General features: G+C 41.6%; 1 protein-coding gene across 6 annotated transcripts in view; it reads right to left on the bottom strand.

Moving 5' to 3' along the window:
• DCUN1D4 (defective in cullin neddylation 1 domain containing 4) overlaps positions 1-24,305 on the bottom strand; it is a 68,726-nt gene that overhangs the window by 34,460 nt on the left and 9,961 nt on the right. For 3 of the 6 annotated variants that reach the window (XM_022564482.3, XM_022564472.3, XM_089911911.1), the window contains exons 2-5: positions 15,329-15,399; positions 15,114-15,153; positions 6,599-6,713; positions 3,637-3,728 (exon numbers count right to left, since the gene is read on the bottom strand). In XM_022564482.3, coding sequence (XP_022420190.1) covers positions 3,637-3,728; positions 6,599-6,713; positions 15,114-15,153; positions 15,329-15,399 — 318 coding nt within the window. Of the gene's footprint in view, positions 1-3,636; positions 3,729-6,598; positions 6,714-6,808; positions 6,832-15,113; positions 15,154-15,328; positions 15,400-20,273; positions 20,393-24,305 lie in introns of all 6 variants that reach the window. The other 3 variants (XM_022564507.3, XM_022564489.3, XM_089911913.1) reach the window with 3 other exon arrangements.

Here is a 24,305-nt window from a genome sequence, read left to right as displayed (position 1 = left end):
GGTGAAAGATACTAGAGATACATTTACAAGGTGGATATACTGACAATAATCTAGAAAAAAGTGGTCCTCCCACTTTCACTGCCATTTTAAGCAGGGGCCCCTAACTAAATATACTTTATACTAACTAAACCCTTTCATGAGAGCCCAAGATGCTCATGGCAGAGTTTCCATGCACCATGCTGCATCTCTGGGGCAAACGGGGCCACGCTGTCTCCTTTGCCAAGAAACCTCGTCAGCAAAACTTCTGTCTCCTTTGTCACTTAGCACCTACTCCTGGTCCCAAATCTCACTTTGGTAAACCAAGAAACAATTCTGCTATAGAACCTAATCGAAAGTAGAGATGAAGGGCCTACAGTCAGAATTTGTAGAGCTTTTATGACCTACGCGTGTGAGCTTCAGTGTGACTCTGAAATGCTGGCACTTGTGTATCTGGCCTCATCTCTTACTCTTAGATATATCTCAGAAAGTGGAAGTTATTAGATAAATCATTTATGTAAAACTGGTTATTTTAATGAAAAGAAATGGGATTCCAGTTTCAGACGGAGGTCTAAATAAGACACTCCCCCAATCTTACCCCCAGCAATCCTTTCTAAAGTCACAGAGGACTCAAGTACCAAAGTACAAAAGGGAGTAAGCCTATAACCACAGAGAACAGGACAAGAGCCCCAGTGGAGAGCATTTCATTTATTAAATCTCTGAGAATCAGAAACTGAGTTGACAGGGATTTAAAAAGGTGAGAGGCTGCAGCCCAGGATGTGCAAAGAGGGCTGGGACTAACTGGCCAGGCAGGATCTGGGAGGAGCTGGGCTCAGGCTAAAGGAGTGCAGAGGACAGGGCAAGCGTGGAACTGAGGACTCTGGGAAGAACTAAGGTCCATCTGTGTAGCACAACTGCAGCACCAAGGCCCCTACCACCCTCCACTGCACTCCGGATTCAGTGCAGGGAGTCAACCAAAAGCAGATGGCTCTCTCCGAGGGAACAGGAGCACAGTGAGGGGGGACAGGCCCTCACTCTAGCACAGGGGGCCCACGGCCTCACTGTCTGCTCCCACAGACTTGCCCAGAGCACAACCTTCCAGGGACTTCTCGCCATGCATTTTTCTTGAATAATACTTATCTTCAGTTTTTATTCATGTAGTTGGGATATTAAAAAATGAGGACTTCCCTGGTGGCGCAGTGGTTAAGAATCCTCCTGTCAATGCAGGAGACACAGGTTCGAGTCCTGGTCCGGGAAGATCCCACATGTCGCGGAGCAACTAAGCCCGTGCATCACAACTACTGAGCCTGCGCTCTACAGCCCGCGCGCCACAGCTACCTAGAGCCAGTGCTCCACAACAAAGAGAAGCCACCACAATGAGAAGCCTGCGCACCGCAAAGAAGAGTAGCCCCCCCGCTCACCGCAGCTAGAGAAAAGCCCACGCCCAGCAACGAAGACCCAATGCAGTCAAAAATAAATTAATTTAAAAAAAAAGAAAGCAGGTGCCAGTTGTTCTCAATTTCAAGCTATCTTCCCTGATAAAATACAAAAAAAGCAAAAAATAAAAAGGGGGGGCATTAATAAAAATAGGGATAGCCACACCCACATAAACTTCTCGCAGTGATGAAATCCCAAGGAACCACCTGGCAGGGGCCTCAAGGAACCTAAAGAATGTGGCTTAATCTTTATCCCAAATGTCACCTTTCTGAGCCAGAGAAAAGCAAACAAGTAGGAAAACTGTACCTTGTTTCCTTTTAAAAGAAAACAGAAGTGTGGCTTTTACTATGGAAAAATTCATATTTGCTTATAAAGGAAGACACAAAAAATATCAAAATAGCTGTGCTATGGTGGTGGGATTAAGTATACTTTTTCTGTTTAAACTTTCCTTTTTATAATATATTTCATAACAATAAATGTGAACCAATATGAGAAAGCAAAAGATCTTCATAATCAAAGTGATATGAACATGAGAAAACGTTCCATCATTCAGACCCAAGTACTGAACACCTGGAAACGTGCTAACCACTTTCACAAAACGTCTTCAAGAGATTCATGTTCTCAAGACCTAAAAACAGATAAATTCTAATACTATAGAAGTGTCTGTACCATGTGTCTGTGCCCTGCAAACAAAATCCAGCTCAAACTAGTTCAAATAATGAAAGAGAATTCACTAGAAGGATATTGGGGTAGCTCACAAAAATCCAAAAAACTACAGGACTCAGGATCGCATCCTTTCAAGTCTACCACCAGAAGAGAAAGATGCTCTTCTCCTCCAGTCTGAAAACCCTAGGAAATTTTATCTGATTGTCCTGACCTGGGTTACCTGGCAGCCCCTGGAACAATCTCTGTGGCCAAAGGGGCAAGATTTTTATCAGAAAAAGGGTAAGGTAGGGGTAGGAGTAAAACACTGGCCCCAGGAGGAATCCTTATTTTGATACCCAATAAAAGGGTATCAAAACCAGCTATGGGGCTTCCCTGGTGGCGCAGTGGCTGGGAGTCCGCCTGCCGATGCAGGGGACGCGGGTTTGTGCCCGGGTCCGGGAGGATCCCACATGCCGCGGAGCAGCTGCGCCCGTGACCCATGGCCGCTGAGCCTGCGTGTCCGGAGCCTGTTGCTCCACGGCGAGAGAGGCCACAACAGTGAGAGGCCCGCGTGCCGCCAAAAAAAAAAACAGTTATGAATGATGTCCTTCCTTTAAGAGTACAAAGAAGGCTATTAAGCTAAGTAAGCTAAGAGATGCATAGCAGCTTGTCATATGGAAAAGTGGAGAAAGACACTCCAGGCAAAGGGATGGCACTGAGTTAGTTGTCTTTTATCCTGTAGGTAGCAGGGATTTTTAAGTGGGGGGCAAGGGTGCAGCGGATTGTTAGGGAATGACATGTATGATCTGTTCCGTTTATTTATTTTTTTTTTCAAATAATACAACAGGAAACACATAGAACCTGACTGGGAGTAGAGACTGATGTCAAGAAAATTAGTTTGAAGGTCACTGGAAATGTCAAGTTGGTAAGTTATGATAGGGCCAGAAATATGGTGGGGAAGAGGAAAGGTAAAAGAGCCTTCAGTTCAAACTTGTCTGAAAATTTTTCTTTCCCCCTTTTTTACACATACACAGCCACAAAAACAAACAAACCCTTTATTTCAGTATTACATTATCCAACCAATTATAATAAGTTGCAAAAATGGGATTGGATTCAAGACATTTTAAATGACAAAACAAACACTGTCTGCTAAATGATCTTTCAAACTAGAGACACAATATAAGAAATTCCATTGCGCTACATAAAGGTTCAAAGCAGCAAAGCTTATTTTAACTTGGATGCATAAACCAAATAGTCACCCATTACCAGCATTCTCAAGAGGTTTCCTAGCAATCCAAAGTATTTCTCCCAAGTACATTTCATCTTTTCAGTTCCCTTCTAGTGTTCTGAATTCTTTGGCTTAGCTGCTGGCTATAAATAGGACATTTGGTGATTTGTTTCAACGGTGTTCCCTCCCGAAAACAGGGAGACGGACATGGACACACACACACACACACACACACACACACACACACACACACAAATTCGAAAAGTACTCCTTTTTAATTCTTTAATCTCCTCTAAGGCACTCCTTATTTTTATGAGGCTCAGTCTCAGATGATATAAATGATTACCTACCTGCATATTCATAGAACCATTCTAAGCACCTCTTACTTGAAAAGGCTTCTTCTTCAGTCTTTATTCTAGTTGTATCATATTTTCTATACATGCTAGAAATCAAGAAAGGGGTTTTAAGTTATTTAAAGTAAAGATACTGAGTTTTTTTAAGTAGCAAATAGTTTTTATTCTTTTACCCAACCAAACATCTATTCTGTCAGTATTTCATGTATATTTAAAGTATTTCACTTCTTGCATTTGGAAGCTTCAGCTTTTATAACTATAGTTTTAAACACAGTCACACCCAGTATAAAATTAAATGGTAAGCACTTAATACAGGTTTTTCTCTGATGAACAAATAATCAGTAAAAACTGAAGAGAACAAGTATTTAATATACTCCTTTCTACCTCTCTAGCCAGAACTAACTACAGAACACTAGTGATACAACAAGAAATGTGGATGGTGTTTCTTCAACTGGTGACCCTAGGACTCACTCATGTCTCTGCATCAAGTTCTCCTGACTCCCGTGCCATACGAGTCAGGCTGGGCGACACATGGTCTAAGGAAGAACCTGGCAGTATTAGACACCTCCAAGGAACTTGTCAAGCAAATAAAAAGAAACATCAAATTATGTCCAAGCCTCCAGGAAAAAAACCTCAGGAAAACGAAGTACAGAGAATCCTTGGCTTCTGCCCTTCTCCTATCATGCCCTAGCATTGTGGAAACAGACACATAAGCTGGAGAACTGAGTCAGCAAGCACAGCAGCCTCCTCCTGCCAGCACTGTGACCCTTGGCAGGGATTCCTTATTTCATGATGACATGGGGCTGAGAACCAAGATAGGCCCTACTTGGGGAGGGGAGAAGCAGCAGTAATTTTAAAATAGTGATTCTGATAGAAAAATTATGAGTATTTATACATAAATTGTCTAAATAGTTATATAAACATTTATGAATACAGTTTTTATTTACATAGCATATAATATAAAATCACGTATAATTCTTTTTAAAAGAGCATTTATTCATGATCAAGACTTTCACCAGAATATCTGTATATACCGCTGATCAGAGATTCTGGGTTTCAATACCCAGAAAACCCCCAAAACATGGTTATAAAGTATTAAGATACTGAAACCACAAACCACCAGTTTTGTATTTCTTCTATAAAAAGTAGCCATCCCACCTGGAAACAAAGGTGGATACTGTCCAGGGGTTCAAACAGATTTGCTCCAACCCTGGGCCTGGACATCCTATCTCAGCTCAAAGTCTGTAACTAGTCAATATCCTGGAGACCTCTATATGACACTGTAATGACTGAATCACTTAAAAATACTCTACCTAAAAAAGGACAATGGAATAACATTACAAAAAAAAAAAAGATACCAATACATGCTATTACATGGATGAACCTCAAAAAAATTATGCTAAGTGAAAGAAGCAAGGCACAAAAAGACCATGGACATGAACTGTTCAGAAAAGGCAAATAGCAGGGACAGAAAGTGAATCTGTGGTTTCCTGGGGCTGAGAATAAGCACAGGGATGGACTGTGAATGGGCGTCAAGGCTCCAACTGGGGTGATGGGAATCTTCTAACATTGGTTTGCAGTGATGGCTGCACAGCTCCAACAACTCCGTAATGATCACTAAACTGTACACTTAAAATCGTATACATTGTGGTATGTAAATGAAGTTGTTTTTCAAAAAAGACCAAGAATGAAACTCGGATAACGTTACAGCTCCCCATCCCCTAGCTGACCGATGAAATGCTATTAATGAGAGTACCTCGCACCCTTCTGCAACTCAATTACCAGTTTTTAAACTGGCTTCAGGGCTTCCCTGGTGGCGCAGTGGTTAAGAATCCACCACGGGTTCGAGCCCTGGTCCGGGAAGATCCCACATGCCACGGAGCAACTAAGCCCGTGCGCCACAGCTCCTGAGCCTGCGATCTAGAGCCCGCGGGCCACAACTACTGAGCCCGCGTGCCACAGCTACTGAAGCCCGCCCGCCTAGAGCCCGTGCTCCACAACAAGAGAAGCCACCGCAATGAGAAGCCCACGCACCACAACGAAGAGTAGCCCCCACTCGCTGCAACTAGAGAAAAGCCCGCGCAGCAATGAAGACCAAACGCAGCCAAAAATAAATAAATAAATTTATTTTTAAAAAAAGAAAGAAGCAGAAAAATCTCATCTAATTCCCTTGATTTATCGATGTGGCAATTCAGGCCACATAAGTGAAGTGAAGTGACCTACAGAGCCAGAATGGAGGCAGATGGGAAAAGGCAGAAAAGATTAAAACTATGATGTTTATTCATTGTATTTTTTTAAAAAAGAAAAGAGAGAGAGAGAAAGAACCAAAAGATGTCTAATAAAATCTGGTTGAAATAGTAAAGATGCCTAAAATAAGCAAGTCTAATGGACCTTGGGAGTTACCAAAATTAACAGTTCACTTGTCTGAAAGAGAAGTGGTTTCAACAGTCTTGTTTTTCATGGTTTCTAACAAATGCTCACTCTTTTGAGAAGAAATGTCAGCTCAGCTAATATTCCAGGCAGGCTTAGAGCACTTGGTGCAGGCAGCTCTCTCCAGCCACGCAACCCAGGTCCTGGCAAAGGCAGCTACAGGATTCCTGTGGTTGTAGGTAGTGAGTGAGACCCCCTTAAAGAGATAACTACCAATCCTGAGGTCCTCAACAGGCACAGAGGGCAAGCTCTTAAAAGCAAAGAAAGAAACACTACACCAGTTCTGGTGGATCAATGGACTGAGATAAAATTTGAATTTCTATGAACTCAGGTTACCTAACTTGTTTTTGTTTCATGAGCCCACACGTTAAGTATCACAAAAAATTACACTTTGAAGGTTTCCTGGCAGAACCAAAACAATAGTCCGGTTGGCATATGTACGCTTATAAGACCCACTCTGGGCTTGGGTAGAAAGGTGCCTCTTCAACACATATGCCATCAATGTGGTTCCACTGTCTCTGCGACGTACCTATCGTGTCTACTTTTCTTGGCAGATAAATCATCTCCAGAGGCAGGTCTTCTCTTTTTCCTCGGCGGCATCACTTTACTAAAGCAATCCGAAGAACGGCAAGACCGCAGACTTCCTACAAAACAGAGTGAAGAGCACAAAAGTAAGGAATGCCACATTGAAACCCTTCCAAAGAATATCAGCGCTAAATGAAGAGCTTTCACAACTTACATTGCAAAGGGTTTAGATGTTCTCTGTAAACATGAAAAAATGAAAAGTGAAAAACTGGTTTTCAGTTCTTCTTTGAGAAAATGTTAGAGTCAAGAAATAAACCTAGCAATGACACAAATTAGTTAATAGTCCCCCCAAAACACACACCAGAAATGAAGTTATCATAACTTCAGTTTACTCTCCAAAAATACTAATATAAATCATCTAAGCTTCCAGCTTCCTTTACACGTCAATGTTCCTTCAGAAGGAATTGCACTGCTATCTCATTTCTGTACTTCATTAGGCAAGGCCAGCTCGACTGGTGACCTTGGGTCTAAAATACATACAAGTACATCAGTCCCAACACTCTTAAGCTTCAAGGAATATCTGATTAAAAAAAAAACAAAAAACAGAATTTGGATTTTTGGGGCAAAAGCCTGACATGATCTTGAGCAAAACTTCCATAAATATTTTTAATTTGTTTCTGCCACTTTCAGTGAGGGTTTTTGGAAGCATTAACTTTCATTTGGTAAAAGATATTAAAATGTAACAACAACATGGAACACCTATGGAAACCTTATGGTGAGCCAGGCCCTGCTCTTAACACTTACATGTACGACACCTCACTTAACCTCACAACAAGCTTACGAAAAAAGAATAATCATTACTGCTTATGCAGATAAGAAAACGGAGGCAGAGAGGGGTCAGGTAAGGGGCAAAATTGGAATTCAAACCCAGACAAGTCTCACTTCAGACTGTCTTAAACCATTATAAATTACAAGACAATTATAACATAATTAAAATACCCATCTTGGCACAAGTACTATCAGAGATATTATGTCATTTGGTTCCCACAATAACCCTGAACGACAGGCAGGGCAGAGTTAATTATCTCTAGTGACTGATGGTAAAAAGTAAGGCTTAGGCATTCAAGAGACTTTCCAAGGTCTCAGAAGTGCTAAGTGGTGAAATCTGGACTGCATGTCCTCCTCCTTGCACTGGTGCCTTGGTGGGAGGGCCCAGGGCCCTCAGTGAGCTGCTGGGACAAGGCAGCACCGGGTGATAGGGTCTGAGTGCTCTACATTCAGTGGATGAGCTCCAGCTCCTCAGCTAGTCATGTGGCTCAGTTAGTCAGTGACCTATTCTGGGTCTCTGGTTCATCATCTGAAGAATGAGAACTGTGAGATCTACCTCTCCGGAGTTTTATGTGGGAAAAATATCCATTCAACACGTGCTCACGTGCCCAAGTGTTGCAAGTAGACAGATGTTGGGATCTGAGTGCCACCAGGGAGGTGCGTGCTCAGGCTGGACCTCCGCGTTGACCCAAGCCTCACAACCACCCCATTCTTACGAATGAGGAAACTTGGGCAGAGAGATGAAGCAGCAGCTGGAAGGCAGCAGGTGAAGTCAAGGATGGAACCCAAGCAGCTCGGCGACGAGGCCAAGCTCCCCACCACCACTCACTGCCGCCTCCACGCGGCCTCAGCAGCAGAGACTGAGAAGCTGGGGACTAAGGCCAGAGCCCAGGGAGTGTGGATATTCGGGGGCTGGGAAAAGAGGGTGAAGACCTGGGTGGGGAGAAAACCTGGGCGAGTGTACACTCCAGGAAGCCAAAGCAGGAGGAGTGCACAGGGCGGTGGCAGCAGTCAGATGCAGAAGCAAGAGGCTGGGGACAGGGCTGCAACAGGCTGGGGAAGGACGTGAGCGGAGGGTGTGATCTCAGTGAATGTGGACAGTTCTCTCTAGAAAGCTGTTCAGAAGGCAGGGAGAGAGTTGTCAGTAGCTAACAGTCCCAACCTGGTAAGCGCAATGGTCGGGACTGGAACCTCAATCTCAGGACATACTCAGGCTTCCACCACCACGCTAAGTTCCTGGGCAATGCGCTTCAGGAACAGAATAGCCGAAACCACCTCTTCTGCCACAAAACAGGACAACAGCGCGAACGAGGCGTGGGCCCAGCACCGGGTACTGGACCCTGCCTGCTCCTTCAGCCAGAGGCAGCGCCCACCAGGCTGAAAAGACAACGATCCTCAACCACCCTTCCCAGAGCCCAACAACGGAGGGAGTAGGAGGTTCTTCAGAGACACAAGGCACGCCCATATCTCTCTCCCCACAACAGCAGCAAAATCAGGAAGAGAAAGAGCCAGAGAACGTGCTGCCCACCACACACGCCCCACTCGTCCTCCTGGTGAAACGGCAGTCCTGTTTACACTGAAGCACGCAGAAAGGTCTGAAGAGGTGCACGGAGACCCAAGCTTTTGCAGACTGCCAACGATCAAGATTTATTCTTGTCCGTTAATGCCTCGGGGTGGAGCTTGCAGAATGAAAAAGTGGATCCCGCCTTGCCGGAAAGCCTGCCACGCTGCTCAGAAACGAGTCTGCCTTCAACCTCGAGGCTTGCTTCTCCCACCTTGGACGTGCACGTCTGAAGGAAAGACACTGTCTCCTGGTACTGGTCACGGTCGGGTTCTGAGCATCTGTTCCGGGAGGAACCTCTCCCTCCCACCAGCGTTTGCAGAACACAGAGGAAATGCACTCATCTCCTCAGCACGTGGGAAGATGAACACCATTTAAAATAATGTCTTCACCAATATTCACCAATAAAGATAAATCCACCGGCTCCTCTGCTATTTGCCTCTTCATGGAAACACTGGCATAATGTCTTGCTTTCACGGATTCCTACTTGACAGGAGTATCATGTTTCTGGTAAACATACAAACATCATAAAGTAACTTTTTCAACTTTATTTTTTTTCTTACTGTTGAAGTTCCACAAATCACTTTTCCTGGTGTAAAACTTACTCATATTTTAGTCCAAAAGCATCCCAAATTTGGCGTTTTGTTCTTTCACTTATTCCCATGGCGTTCGTTCAGACCTCTCTGCTCCAATCATCGGCATAAGCGAGTGACTGTTAGGGGCCACCCTTCACAATGAAACGGCATCTGTTCATCCCCGGTGCCCATTACAGCCCAGGCACCCACTGGCTCACTAAGCCTCTCGCCACCCACCCCCACCTCACAGGAAGGACGAGTCCAACTCGCACGACGCAGCACAGCTCCACAGGTAGAACCCTGGAACCCATGATGACAGTGAAAAGTTCCAAGCTATCTCAAAAGCAATTTTTTTTTTTTTTTTTTTTTTTTTTTGCGGTACACGGGCCTCTCACTGTTGTGGCCTCTCCCGTTGCGGAGCACGGGCTCCAGACACGCAGGCTCAGCGGCCATGGCTCACGGGCCCAGCCGCTCCACGGCATATGGGATCTTCCCGGACCGAGGCACGAACCCGTGTCCCCTGCATCGGCAGGCGGACTCTCAACCACTGTGCCACCAGGGAAGCCCAAAAGTAATTTTTTAACGCTGAGGAAAACAAGTTTACCTAAAATAATTTGCCAACATGAACCAAGTCAACAAAAATACACGAAGAGCACACAACTCACGGCTCGGTGGCCCCAAAGCTGCTCCCCCAACCCCGCATGGCTCCAGGGATCCTACCTGAGCAAGAGCAACAACTCAGGTTTTTAGGTTCATGCACAAAAGTACACCTTGGTTTGCAGGGTTCTGCTTTGTTCACCTGTGCAGACACAGCAGCTAATATATCATCTTAGTACAGTAGTAATACAGTATATACAGTACTGAGAGTCCCACAGTAGACTTGCAAATATTTGTTGAATAAATGTGTTCCTAAAACAAGCGTAAATCAAATTCTGCTTAGAGATCAGTATGTTTCCAGAAATTTGAAACATCTATGAATAGATAATACACCACCATTTCAGATTTTCTTTCCCATTTGTCAGTTAAGAAAAGCACTTGATTCTAAGTTTCCTGGCAGGTCGGATTTTTTTTAAACACAAATATTCTAGAATGTCTGCTTCTTAAAATAACTCTGTGATGTCTTTTTATAATAAAAACACTTAAACCTAAATGAATGTTTTACAAATTTGTATTTACTCGTATCATTAAATTTAGACTTTACTGCTTTAGAACTTATATCACTTTATCTACCTTAATTAAACTTTATTTTTAGAGTAAAAAGAAAATTCAGTAAGCAAATACTGTAAACAACAATGTTATGGAATGTTTATGTTTCAAAGAAGCTTTAGCTATTTTAACCTGCTACAAGTATCTACTTAGGTATAAACGATCTGATATTACAGGTAGAGGCAAAATATTAAGGTTGAAGTTTTAAATTAGTAACTACAAATCACTTTCAAATTTATCTTCACAAATCTGAGAGGTATTATTATCACCCCAATTCTACAGATATTATTACCACCCTAATTCTACAGATAAGACAACGGGCCAATAAGTGGAGCACCTGAAGGTTCCTATTCAATAAATAGTTAACAAATTAAAGCGACTTAACCCATAAACTGATTTGAAATGATCAGAGCTGCAAGTTTTCAATATCTGCCAATCACCCAAGAAAAAACAGTGATGAAAAAGATTTTAAGGATCCATCTTAAATCTCATTAGAAACGTCTGGCAGGTACTTATGAAAGAGAAAAAGCCTTTTTATTACAATAATAAAGAAGTAGGAAGAGATGAATAATCTCAACTAGTAATCCCAAACTATGGTTCAGGCTCCTTCACATTATCGTGATAGATATTCTGGTGTTCAGTCTATAATATTTCTTCATTGTGACAGTGACTCTGAAATTGCCTCTCCCATCGTTAGAAGCTCTTTCTTGATGCTGAAGTGTTTAAGTGATCCTTAGGAAGGCAATAAAAATTGTTTCTATTTTTTAACCAAAGGTTATGATTTGAGTTCAGGGTCATTTCTTTTTGGTTCAATTTTTAAGAGGAACAAATAAATTATTCTATTAACTGACCATATTTTCAAATAAATCAGGAGGTCAATGAATATAGCTATTCTTCTTACGTTAAACAACTAGAAATACCACCAACATTTTTAACATATCTATTCCAATATTTGGTCCCAGAAAAATCAATTTTAAAGAGCAATTTAAGTTCACCTGGATCAAACCAAAGGCCTTTTAATGCCTATGCAGCTGGCTGTTTTGATAATAATTTAATCTTCCTGCTGTGGGCCTCAAGTGAAAAAAGGTCCTGTTCAGGATTCATTTTTTGTAAGACATATTAAACTGTGTGCCCAGTTTCTAGTCATCCTCAAAGAGGTTTATACAATTAGAGAATTTTTCTGACTTTTCCAAACTTAGTATAAATGCATGTTCCAATACAAAAATCTCACTGTCTAATTTTCATTATAATGAGTTTGTTGTATCATATAGCCTTGACTCACTTAATAACATTTTACATGTTCATTCCCCCATTTCAATACTTTTCATATAGCCATTTCACCTCACTTTTCACTGAATAATGTCACAAAGGTATAGTAATTTAAGTTGGTAAATAGGATGCATTTTAAGCATCTTACCAGTACCTAAATATTTTATTTCATTTTCTTGAACAGAGCATTGAACTACTTGCTTGCTTCAGTAAAACTAGTAGTGTCCAAATGCGCAAGTTTTATCCTACTATTTAAGACCAAAAAATTTCCTTTCCTTTCTCTCTAAACAATACTGACTTTTGACATCTATCATCCTCCATCATTTTTTTGGGGTCCTCTCTGGTTTTTTAAATTCACTCCTAGTATTTTGTGCTGCTTCTCCAATTTTAACATACACACTCTCTCTCCTTTTTTTTTTCTTTCTTCTTTTTCTGGTGGAAGACTGAAAGCACCAAAGAAAAGTGTTAAAGGAAACAGAGCAGGAAGATACAGGCCTCTTTTGCACTTAGTTTGGCTCTTCCATATACAGTTGTTATAGAAATGGCTCAGACTACTGATGGGCCAAGAAATTCAAAGAGGCACTACAAAGAGGCACTATAGTGATTAACTTTCTCAGGTTTCCAAACACTACGGATTTTATGTTACTTAATTTTTAAAGTATACTCTGTCAGGTATGGTAATCACAAGTGATGCTATAACCAGATGGGGAAATGGACCACTCTGAGAAATTACTAATGTTAATTGACATTGACTGGCACGTATGAGGTACCAGGCACTGCACCAGCAAGTCATATACCAAATATCAGGCACATCTACTGTCCCCAAGGGCGAAAGAGGAGGCATGAGGCCAAACACACTCTCCACTTTCGTTTTCCTTAATTATAGCTTATAGTTATTAAATTGCCATATTCAGGTTAAATATTTAAATGTGAAATTACCACGGTAACAGTACTCATTCAAATCCAAAGTTCAACTTTAACTACAGAATGTACAAGACTCAGCACTTAGATGTTTTATTACCTTAGCCAAGGGAAAGACAACTTAAAGGCTTTACAAACACAAAATTCAGTTTTAAAAAATCAAAACTACACTAACTCTTAAGTTTAAAAAATCTCTGATGTCTACCAATATATTGTTCCAGAATAGTAGAGAGAAATGTGGTTTTTTTTTTAACTTTTAAAACTGGCCCTGAAAATTAGCTAAAAGTTAAACACACTTAAATGTGTATCAATAGAAACATATTATGATATATCCATGAAACAGAAAATCATGCAGTCATTGAAAAATAAAGCTTTATAAATGTGCTGCAATGAAAAGATCCCCAAGATATACTGAGTGACAAAAACAAGAGGCACATACAAAGGTATACTTGTATTTGGGGAAAAACATATATCATCGTCATTTGGGAAACAAATACAAGAATATAAGAGTTATCTCTGGAGAGTCAAGGGTGTAGTACTAGTGGGGATGGGAGCTAGGGCTCATAAAATGGGCCAGCAACCTTCGCTTCTTTACACCTTTCTGACATTTCTTTTAAAACCATGTGCATACACTGCTTCTAAAATTAAGGAGCTATAATCAATCAATCAATAAAATTATTAAGCAAACTGTTTTTGACTGCCTTGAGTTGACCTATATTTACTAAAACAGAAAGATCAGGTGAAGGGACCCTCCGTGGCCTGGCCTTCTAGAATACATTCCCCCTTCTCTCATTCCTTCCTCTGGAAGAAGGAATGTCTGATCTAACTGGTGATTGGGGCAGGGAGGAACTGAGCAGAGGGGCCCAGCCCCTTCTGAACTCGCTTTCAGATCAACCTGCCAGCAGAAGCTGATACCCTTCCACCATAAGTGGTGGGTTAGAGAGGGGCCGGGAGGTGTGCTGTGCTTAACTAGCTGTGGCAGTGATTGCGTGTAAGGCTATCTAATTAAGTTGAAATACTGAAAAGCCTCTGCATTTTTGTTGCTCTTCTAAGCTGTGCTTTCCAACACAACTGTTACTTCAATCTCCATCTTGTGCCTAATTTTCAATTGGTCCTGAACCAATCTGGAGGGGAAGGGTGGGGAGAGTTCTAAATCCCAACAACCTCCAAGATACACCATTAAGTTAAAAAATTAAATGAAAAAAGAACGATGCTATATAGTATGTAGAGTATGAGCTCATCAATGATAAATTAAAAAAAAAACCACTACTATAAAAATATATGCAGGTTCAAAAATGTCTGAAAGAACAAACATTAAGCGGCAAACTGGGGGAAGGCTGGACTGGGAGACGTGAAGGAGGATTGTGGCTTTTTACTTCATTTGCTTCTGTGCTATTCATAATTCTCTAACAATCATGTATTACTGTGGTAATTTTCAAAAACTTTAAAATATATTTTAATCATTTTTCCTGGAAGTTTTCATAACTACAGATCAAGTGCAAGTTTCTGAACTTTATGATCATTACAGTTTAGAGAAGTGGTTCTCAAGGTGTGGTCTCCAGACCAGCTGCATCAGCATCATCTGGGAGCTGGTTAGAAATGCAAACTCTAGGGCCCCACCCCGAACCTACAGAATCAAAAACTCTGGGGGTGGAGCCCAGCAATCCATTGGAACTACCCCCCACCTCCGTGATTATAATGCCAGCTACAGTTTGAGAACCACAGGGCTAGAGAACTGTTTACAATTATCAACTTTCAGTTTTCCCATTCATAAATCCTCAAGACCTATACAACACATACACACACAAGCCCCTACCGACCTATCAACTCATTTTACATCTCAAGTCAACAAATATTTATGCAATACCTTCCAAACTGCACAAGTGTAGCAACTTTTTAGTATAAACTAAACACTTCAGTAGAGAAATGATTATTTTGAAACCACTGGGGAGACTCCCCAGCCCCTTTAAAGGAACTGAAGTACTCTGTAAACCAGAGCCCTAGAACAGATTTCCTCCAGGGAAGGAGCTGTGAGATGGCTACCTCCATACACCCTGAAGAACAATCCTCAACCAAGTAACAACTTGCTAGTGGAATGCATTATAACTTTATATTAGGAGGTTTATTTAAAATTAAGTAGTGTTAGCATTTATAGATACCTGTTTGGTGATCGTCTTGGCCAACGTCTTCTGTTAGATTCTGCAAGAAATATGTTCATCATTACCAAGAAATCACATACCATACAGCAAGCTTTAAAATTCAATATTTTCATAAACAGCTGATATCTTAATATCCATAATCCAAATTTTATCAAATCCACTTAAAACTACTACTTTAAACGGCTGGTAGTTTTGTCTTTAAAAGATTGACTTACTAGCTTATTAAGGGTGTGGTAGATCTTATGAATATTTGCCAGTGTTGAGAGATGAGAGTTCAGCTGAAAGTCTTTAAAAGAAAAGGGGAAAATTCAGTGTCATTTACTTCTTATATTGCAAAAAGACTATTAAAAAAGAAAGCTCAGAAGTGAAGATAAACAAATGTTTTGATACAACTGAATTCTATCTCCATTAATTTGATACTTATTAAATAAGATACAACATGCAACTACCAACCTATCTGCTAGAAATAAAGTCTGACAATTAAATTCCCAACCACATGTTAAAATAAAGTTCATGACATTTTCATGTGAATTGTAAGGTAAAACAAAAATACTTCAGTAGTTATAATAGCCTATCAGCAATAAACTTGAGCTTAAAAGAAAAATATCAATAATGCTAGCAAATTAAACAAGTCACAAAAATAGAAGACAGATCTCAAATGAACCTTGTTCACTTTCTCTTTCTCTTCCCCAGAATTACTAGCACAATATCAAGCTCCTGGCAAGAAAATAATAGGAAAGCATCTCAACCATTCGGCATTTCTTACAATATACTTATTTTGTTGGCTCTTATATAACATAGAGCAGAAATGGAATCTAAGCCCCTCCCCTTCCTAATTTAACAAACACAGACAGATCAAAGGACTATCCTGCAAGCTCCCAGTCTGAAAGGCCAGGGCTCTGGGATGTAGTCTATAGTTACCTGCATGGCAACAGTAAAATGTGCCACAGAACCAGAAACACAGAGGCAGAGCTCACACTCACAGAGAAACATGGCCAAATCAAAGACTGTCTCCACATGCCATCTCTAATAACTGCACAATGAATCATACACACAAGACGAATTAAGTTGCTCCACCATACAATCCTGCACAACATAAAACTTTAAGTTAAACTGTTAGGCTTTTGAATCTCCAATTTCAAATGTTTTTTATAAAGTTAAGTATGCTTGCCTACATATTAGGCTATGCAAATATGGGTTAAAAGTCTCTGAATGATTTCATATTTGAACAAGCAATAGAAGTATTTTCATAAAATATCAAGATTTACAGTAGTTCCTTTTCTTTACTATCATAAAGACTAGTAAAGGTTAGTCTGAAAATAACCTTGAAAAGATACTGTAACTTTCCAAGTTATGCCATTCGGATAAAAAAGAAAATAATCTCCCTTCACTGGAATTTTATGTGGGACACATATCAGATGCAAAGCGCAGACACTACAACACGAATTGTCTCTGCTGGGGCTGGACTCTCTGGGCTGCTGCTCCGAATCTGGAAAGCAAGCAGACTTGTCAGCATTTAGAAAGCTTCACTCTCTTTTCTAAATTGTGCCAGGAATCCAGGTCTAGGCTGGCCTGGAGGGCAGAGGGGCCAGCAGGCAGCGGAGACCATAGCATGCACACGCCGCTGCCGGGAGCAGCGGGCTGCACGTGTACATGCGCACATGCACGGCTCTGGCACATGCACGCCGCAGGCACAGCCACCGAGAATGGTCCAAAGAATCAGAGTTCTTGGCTGAGAGGCAACCAGAGCAGGGCCTCAAATATAGACATGTGTTAACTATTTTGCATTATTAATTATTTGGCATCTGAATGGTTTAGCCACATTTAAGGTAAATGATGACATAATGTGCACAGACCTTGATTTTCCGTCTTAATTAGTGCGACTGCACAGAAAAAGATTAAAAACCATTTGGGGTATCCGAGTGTCTATATGTGTGTGTATTTATTTACTTATGCTTCTATTTCATAAAGCTGTGTAGGGGGCTCTAAAACTAGAAGCAACAGCCTCCTCCTGACCTGCAAAGGCTTTGGGGAGCTTAATCTTACACTGCCCCCCTCCCCTGGCACCTACGACCAAGCCATAAACCCCCTTTTTGTACTCTCTCAATTTAAAATTTGGAAGACAAATGATATACTACATTAACATCCTGAAATATTAATTAAGCTCCTGGGCCCCCCCAAAAAAAAAACCAGAAAACTTAAGGGTCTAGATTCTCTCTCACTGAGGCCACACAGAAAGGGCTTGCCAAAGATCATTGCAGCAATGAGGTCTCCAAAACTCATGCCATACCACCCTGATGTTAATTCAACTGTCAACATTCACACAGGAGAATCTAAACAAAACTGCTAAATCCTTCTATATACGTGCGCGCGTGCACGCGCGCACACACACACACACACACACACACACACACACACACACGGTTTCTGCCAAAACACCACTCACTGAGCTTTACAACCTGACTCTGGAGTCTAACAGTCAATTTGAATCTCAGGCCTACCAGTTATTTAAACCTAAATTTCAACGTCCTCAGTTGTGAAGTGAGATTACAATGCCTAGATGTGGCAGACAGCCAATGTAATGCCTGGATCACAGTGAGTGCCGAATAAAAGACACCAATTATCACACTATTCGATTATACCATTTTCCACACCACACAGCTATCTACAATGGTTTCTACTTTCTGTAGGTCCAAGTCAAGCCCCACATCAAAGATCTCAAAGTTGGAGCTCCCTCTGTGACTGAGGCATGTGGCCTGATACATCTCTACTGTGTATGATGGCATTTCTATCTATATTCATATACCACCAACTGACGTTCATAATGATGGTGGAAAAAAATATACAAAAGCATTTAAGATCAGGTTCTATACATGAAGCTTCACTTTACAGATAACACAAGCAACAAGGTTCATTTCACAAGTCACATAATATATGTCAGCAATTCTCTATTTCCATATCCAGCGTCTACTACCATAACCACCTTATCATCGCTTCACCAAAAAGAAAGGGAAAAAGAAAAGGAACAGCAGCATGAACAGAATAGTTCTTCTTTAGTTTCACCAAGGTAAGAAGCTGGGGAGTAGACACAAATTCAGGAAAAAAAGACCAAAATGGCATTAAAAGATAAACCCACAAAGGTTAACACATATTGAATTTACGGTTCATCTGTTCAGTGCTCAGGGCAAGTAAGAGACCTTGAAATCTAAAATAGATTTCACATCCTTTAGGAATAGATGTTAAGGATAAAGATCAAATGCTTTACAGAGAACATATTTAGGAAAGTACTAACTCATTCATAAAATCTCCTTCTGCTCATATTTTAATTCCAAAGTATAAATGCTTGGTTAAGTCAACTTTAGTCCATGATCAAAAGGCCCTCCACAGTAGTCCCTGGGTTTGACTCTCCTGTGTGACATGCAAACCCTACATTCTGTATTAAAAGCGACAAATGGCTCTGCAGAAAGGCATAGCCTGCTTGATAAATGGTCTGCCTAAATTATCTTCTGGGCATGCTTAAAAATGATCAACAACTGCTGACTGGGCATAAAGTTTTCCAGGGGGTTTTTTTTTTTGGTTGGTTGGTTTGGGTTTTTACATAATTACCATTTGCTGTGACCTACATAATGGAAGAAAGTGAACGCCAATGAGAGTCAAAATTCACTTCCCCCAAACTACTCTTGGTATAGAATCCCACAACATAGGCAGAGACATAAATATTAGGAATAAAACAATTATTGGTAAGTTCAGACAATGACCATCAACCAAAAGAATCAAATTTCAGAATTAACAGTCCTAAGAGGAGTTTACTTCCATAAGAGGGTGAGAAACAAATAAATAAAAATCCAAACCTTTCTTTTATGACATAAATAGTCACTTGTTAAATATAGCTGGGAGGTGATCTTAATTACAACAGCAATGAAAAGCAATAATACACATAGGAATAAACTTAAACATGCAACAGCCAAATGAAGAAACAATGAAAGTTTCCTGAAAGACAAAAATGTAGAGGTATTATATTCCTGGAATAGAAAGACCCAGTATTGTAAGGCGGTCACTTCACCCTTTACTAAAGTATTAATTAAATGCAGTCAAATTCCTATTCTCCCTGCCTCCCACTTCCCTACCCCAAAAAAGAGGTGGGGGAAAAGGAAGGGAGTCAGGCAAGCTTGGCAGATCGATTCTAAAGTTCATCTGAAAAGAACAAACGTGCTTGACTTGCCAAAAAATTGTTGAAAAAGAAGAATGAGGAAGAACTTGCCCTATCAGACAATACATAATATAAAGCAGAGGTTGGTAAATTCTCTGCAGAGGGCCAAATCTTAAATATTTTAGGCTTTGTGAGCCATCCAACCTCTGTTATAACTACCCTGCCATTGTAGCTCAAAAGCAGCCATAAACAATACACAAGCAAATGAGTGTGGCTGTGTTCCAATAAAACTTTATTTATAAAACTTTATTTATAAAAACTTGGTGGTGGGCCTGACTGGGGCCATGGGCTGTAGTTTGCCAATGCCTGGTATAGAGGTAATTATAATTATAATACAAATCAACGGAAGAGAGCTAATAAACATATGTCTGTATGTTTGTAAGTATGTATAAACACATATAATTAATATGATTAACTGGCATTTCAAATCAATGTAATACTCTGGTTTCTCTTCAGATCGAATAAATCTTTTGCCTTTTTTTTTTTTTAAACCAATGGGCAAGAGATAATTATTCAGCAAACTGAGGGGCAACCAACTACCATGTGGAACAAATTAATTTCAACCTCACCCAAAGCACGGAAGGGGAAGGCATCCAAAGCAAAAGAAAAGTCCTCTGTATCATGGACTCAGGGCTCTCTCTGCACATTCCGCCTCTACCCATGTATCCAATCTCGTCTCTTACTCATCTTCCCCTTGCTCACTCTTCTCAGTTGCAGTGAGCTTCCTGCTATTCTGTGAACACTCCAAACATGCTCCTACCTCAGGGCCTTTGCACGTGCTATTCTCGTTGCATTGAGCACTCTTTCCTCCAATAATAACATGGCTTGCTCTCACAATCAGGTGGCCACTAAAATATCACCTTCTTACAGAACCTTGCCAGACCCAACAAACAGGACCCCTTCTTCACTATCAATTTACCATGCTTTACTTCTCTTTATGGCATTAGTACCTCGTCATATATGTCATATTTGTGTGTCATCTTCCTCTTGCATTAGAATGTAAGCTTCACAAAGGCCAGAACTTGCTTGCTCTTGTCCACTGCTGTATCCCTCGTACCTAAAGCAATACCTGGGAAACATCAGGTGCTCAATAAATACTCAAGGAATAAATGAATGCAGGTACAGAGGCATCAAGATTTAAATTCAATATGTTCAGGGTACTTCAGTGCATTCACACCATTAGATCTTCATATATGAGAAGCAGCATGGTATCAGGAGACTCAAAAGGCAGGCAAGGTCAGAAAAAGGCAGCTCTGAATCCTGCTTGAGAGTTTAATCTCCCAAGGACTTGTATTTCCAATTGGACCATCAGAGGGTATGCAAATGTAACAGATAAACATGGCACATTCAAGCAGCATCAGTCCTACTCAAAGGTAATCCATGTACAAGTGTTTCACATGAAAACAAAAAAATGACTATGGCACAAAATTTGAAAGAAATTTCACCAGACCAAGTTACGCTCCCAGAATCCAGAGAGTCCTTAATTCTGCCATAGCAGAACGCTGGCGGAGAAGCCTGAGAAGCACTGCTGTGAGCCTGGGTGCCATGAAAGTGTTTTAATCCGTTTTTTAGATAAATTTCCCTACGGCGGGTGTGTGGCCTGGATTTAGAGCCGCCTTTCATGAAGACTACTGGAAGTGGCTGAGGTGGGAAATGATTAGGGTCTTAAGGTAGACTGTGGCAGCAAAAGTGGAGGGAAGACATCCTGAGTACAACGGGATTGCAGGACATCCACATTCAACTCACACAAATTCAACTCAATTGCTTGGCAAAATGAAGAGGGAGAGAGAAGAAAAGTCAATTGTCCCAGTAACTGCCCTCAAGGCCTCTACTTAATGAGTGGGAGCTGGGCAACAGGAATCTGAAGGTCACTGGGTCAGCTCAGTTTCCACTGGATCTCACAACCTTGTATGAGTCAAGTATTTAAAGAAATGTATTCTTCATAAAACACAGTCCCTAAACATAAGCCAGCTGCTGCAACTGTGCTCAGCTGAAGAGCCTGCGACCTGTCCTAACGCTAGAGGAAAGAACTGCTGTGTTGGAGACAACCTCTGATGAGGGGCACCTTCTGAAAGTATTTCCAGTGATATTTTTAATACAGGTGATTTTCACCTTACATGTGGACTTTAGAACTAACCTCTACACAAAATGTGATGATGGTACTGGGAGGAAAACCAACAAGATTGCTTTTAGGTGCTGAGAGGGAAGCTCAACATTTCATGTCCTTTTGTCCAAGTCTCAAAAATTCTCCTTGAGCTACGAAAATTAGCCCAAGCAGGGTCAGGTAACTAGTTGTGGCCAAGCTGGGGATAATTCACATCTTCTAATTCCCAATCCAAAGCCCCTTCCTCCATTCTAGCTTATTTCTGATGGGAGCAAGTGTCCATGTATCTTCACACTCCATCAGGGGTAAAAAGCATTTCCCACCCAAGGTTGTTAATAAGCAAGCACACAAAGTTAGAGAACTTTAATATTAAATAAAAAGATACTGAAGCTGGTAAAATCTAAAACAACCTACCAACTTCTTTTTTTCCTTTTTGGAGAAAAGATGGTGCAGAAAAGATACATAACGCCTATATTATTTCTATTAAATACACCTCTTTCCTCTTGTCACTAAAGATTCACAAAAGTATTTTATTATTAGCTAAACTCCAGGTGGCCAATCAGTGAGCAATGCTCTCGGGTATAAAAATTTTTAATAAGCACTATGCACAGATATGTACTAATAAATACATTCTGATGAAAATGAAGAACTAAATCAGTGATGGCTTTTGGGGTGTGGGTGGGGGACTGAGGGACTGCTGAGTTTGGGCTTTACGATGGCGAGACTGGAGCACGTTTAAAATGCTGAGATTCGATTTGCTTAGTACCCTGGAAGGTTACAGAAGCCAGAGTGTAAAGAGGGTGTCAGCTTACAAGTCAGGGAGGATCTATACACGAGCTCAAGCATACAGAGTATAAGTCATTTTACAAGACAAGTACAAAATGCAATTTTAAGTAAAAAAGGTCATTAGAAATGAGTTTTATCTCCAAATAACTTGACAGACAAAATCTACCATAAAATGAAGTCTACTTTTGACGCTGTAAAAAGTAGTATTTTCAACTGGGATTACAGACACCACTTTACACTTCTGCATACCAACTGATCGTCATTTAGCTATGTGAGATGGCACAAGTACACATCTCATTCGTTAAAACAAACATATTCACATGTGAGGCCAAATTATTAAAACACAAAGGTCCGAAACGAGTTTTCCACAGCTAGGAAAAAACCAAAAGCCAGGCTGTGGGTCAGCTTCATACCACACGCCTGTCTAACTTGTCAGAAGTAGGAATTTCTTGGTCTATAAAATGGATGGTAATAGTGCTTGCCTCCTAAGGACGCTGTGAGGATCAAACTAACCCGTGCCGCAAGGTGCCCAGCACGGTGCCTGGCACACGGCAGGCGCCACCTGAGAGGCAGCTCCACGGCACTCTGCTTCACTTGCACGGCGAGCGGGGTGGCCTGTGCTCTCCGCCCAGGGCAGGGCCCGAGGGGGGCAGCCGCAGCTTTGGAGTCCTCTGCCCCCCAGCCCAAACCAAACCCCAAGCACCCAGGAAGCTCCTGAGCATTAATCCAGTCGCTGCACATCAGAGTCACCTGGGCAGTGCGAATGCTGCCAGGGCCCGGGCCCCAATCCAGACCAACTAAATAAAAACAGGAGTGGGGTTGTCAAAGGCTTCTCAAGCAGTCCAGGTGCCTCTACAGTGCAACCAGAGAGGAGAGTTCCGTCCCCACCCTCGCCTCGATCCCCAGCCTGCCGCAGCCAATCCATATCCACATCACAATCTCAGCATGGGCCAGAGGGGAGTTCAACTCATTCACTGCAAGCCTTGCAGCGTGAAGAAAAGATCAAGATCCAGGCTTTTCAAGGTCGAAAAGCTAGGTGAAAACTAAATGAAGCAAAGTAGCAGTGAGGAAGGTGTTAATATCATTCTCCTCATCAATAAATATTTGCTATTTATAAGGTACAAAGCCAAAAAGGTGAGCATGGAAAGGGGAAAACTGACAAGGAAAGGGAGCAGGTCATCACAGGTGACTCGGCGCTTTCATGCAACACAAGATCTGAAGTTAAAACCAACCAAGCACACCACTGCTGCTGGCTTTTTCCTCCTAACTCTCACAGGACCTGTAGAAGCGGCTGGGAGAGAAGCCACCCGCCCAAGACAGGCGGCGTGCCACCTAGCACCCATCATCCACTGCACAGCCTGTGCCTGCTGGTGGTGCCATCTCAACGGAGTCGGCCGCTCCAGGACAGCCGGTCTGGCTGCTCTCCCACCGTGACAAGGTACACAGGGCCCTAGATTCACCCTCTTCACCCTACCCTACCCACGGAAGAACGGAGATCCGTCCACTCCATTGCTCAGAGTAAAAATCACCCTCTCATCTCACTAATGTCAGAAGAGGCCAGATTTACGGTAAAGAGTGCAGCTCTGGCCTCGGAAAGCCCTGGGTTAGAGTCCCTGCTCTGCGGCGTCCTAGCTGAGGGCCCTGCCTATAACCCAACCTCACTAGACCAGAACAGCAGGCCCCTCCTCACAAGGGCTTGTGAGGACTCCTGAGACGGTGCATGCCAAGCACTCAGCACAGTGCTGGCCCATACTGGGCACTAATGAAGGTTTATTATTTTAATCCCTATTATTATTCAACATAGAAGAGACTAAGACAGACTGAACCCAGAAGATCAAAGAGTAAAGACGGGGCAGAAGGGATGACAAGAGGACAGGTCTTTAAAACTCTCACTTCAATAGCCAGTTGCCTGGACTTGAATGTACAACACTCCTTCTCAGCTTCCTGTTTAATTAAGAACAAGTAATCTGCGGTCTAATAATTTTGGGAATGGAATCTGTACAAAGAGATCTTAAAGGGGAAAAAGACTTAAACTCACCCTCAACTACAGGAAAAGGAAAGAGAATCATTTCAAAGATGTTACGCAAAAACT

Source organism: Delphinapterus leucas, chromosome 5 (assembly GCF_059928025.1).
Source record: "Delphinapterus leucas isolate spDelLeu-1000000601 "Yukka" chromosome 5, BTC_Dleu_Yukka2, whole genome shotgun sequence".
In the NCBI taxonomy this organism is placed as follows: domain Eukaryota; kingdom Metazoa; phylum Chordata; class Mammalia; order Artiodactyla; family Monodontidae; genus Delphinapterus; species Delphinapterus leucas.
This window is presented reverse-complemented; position numbering and strand designations above follow the sequence as displayed.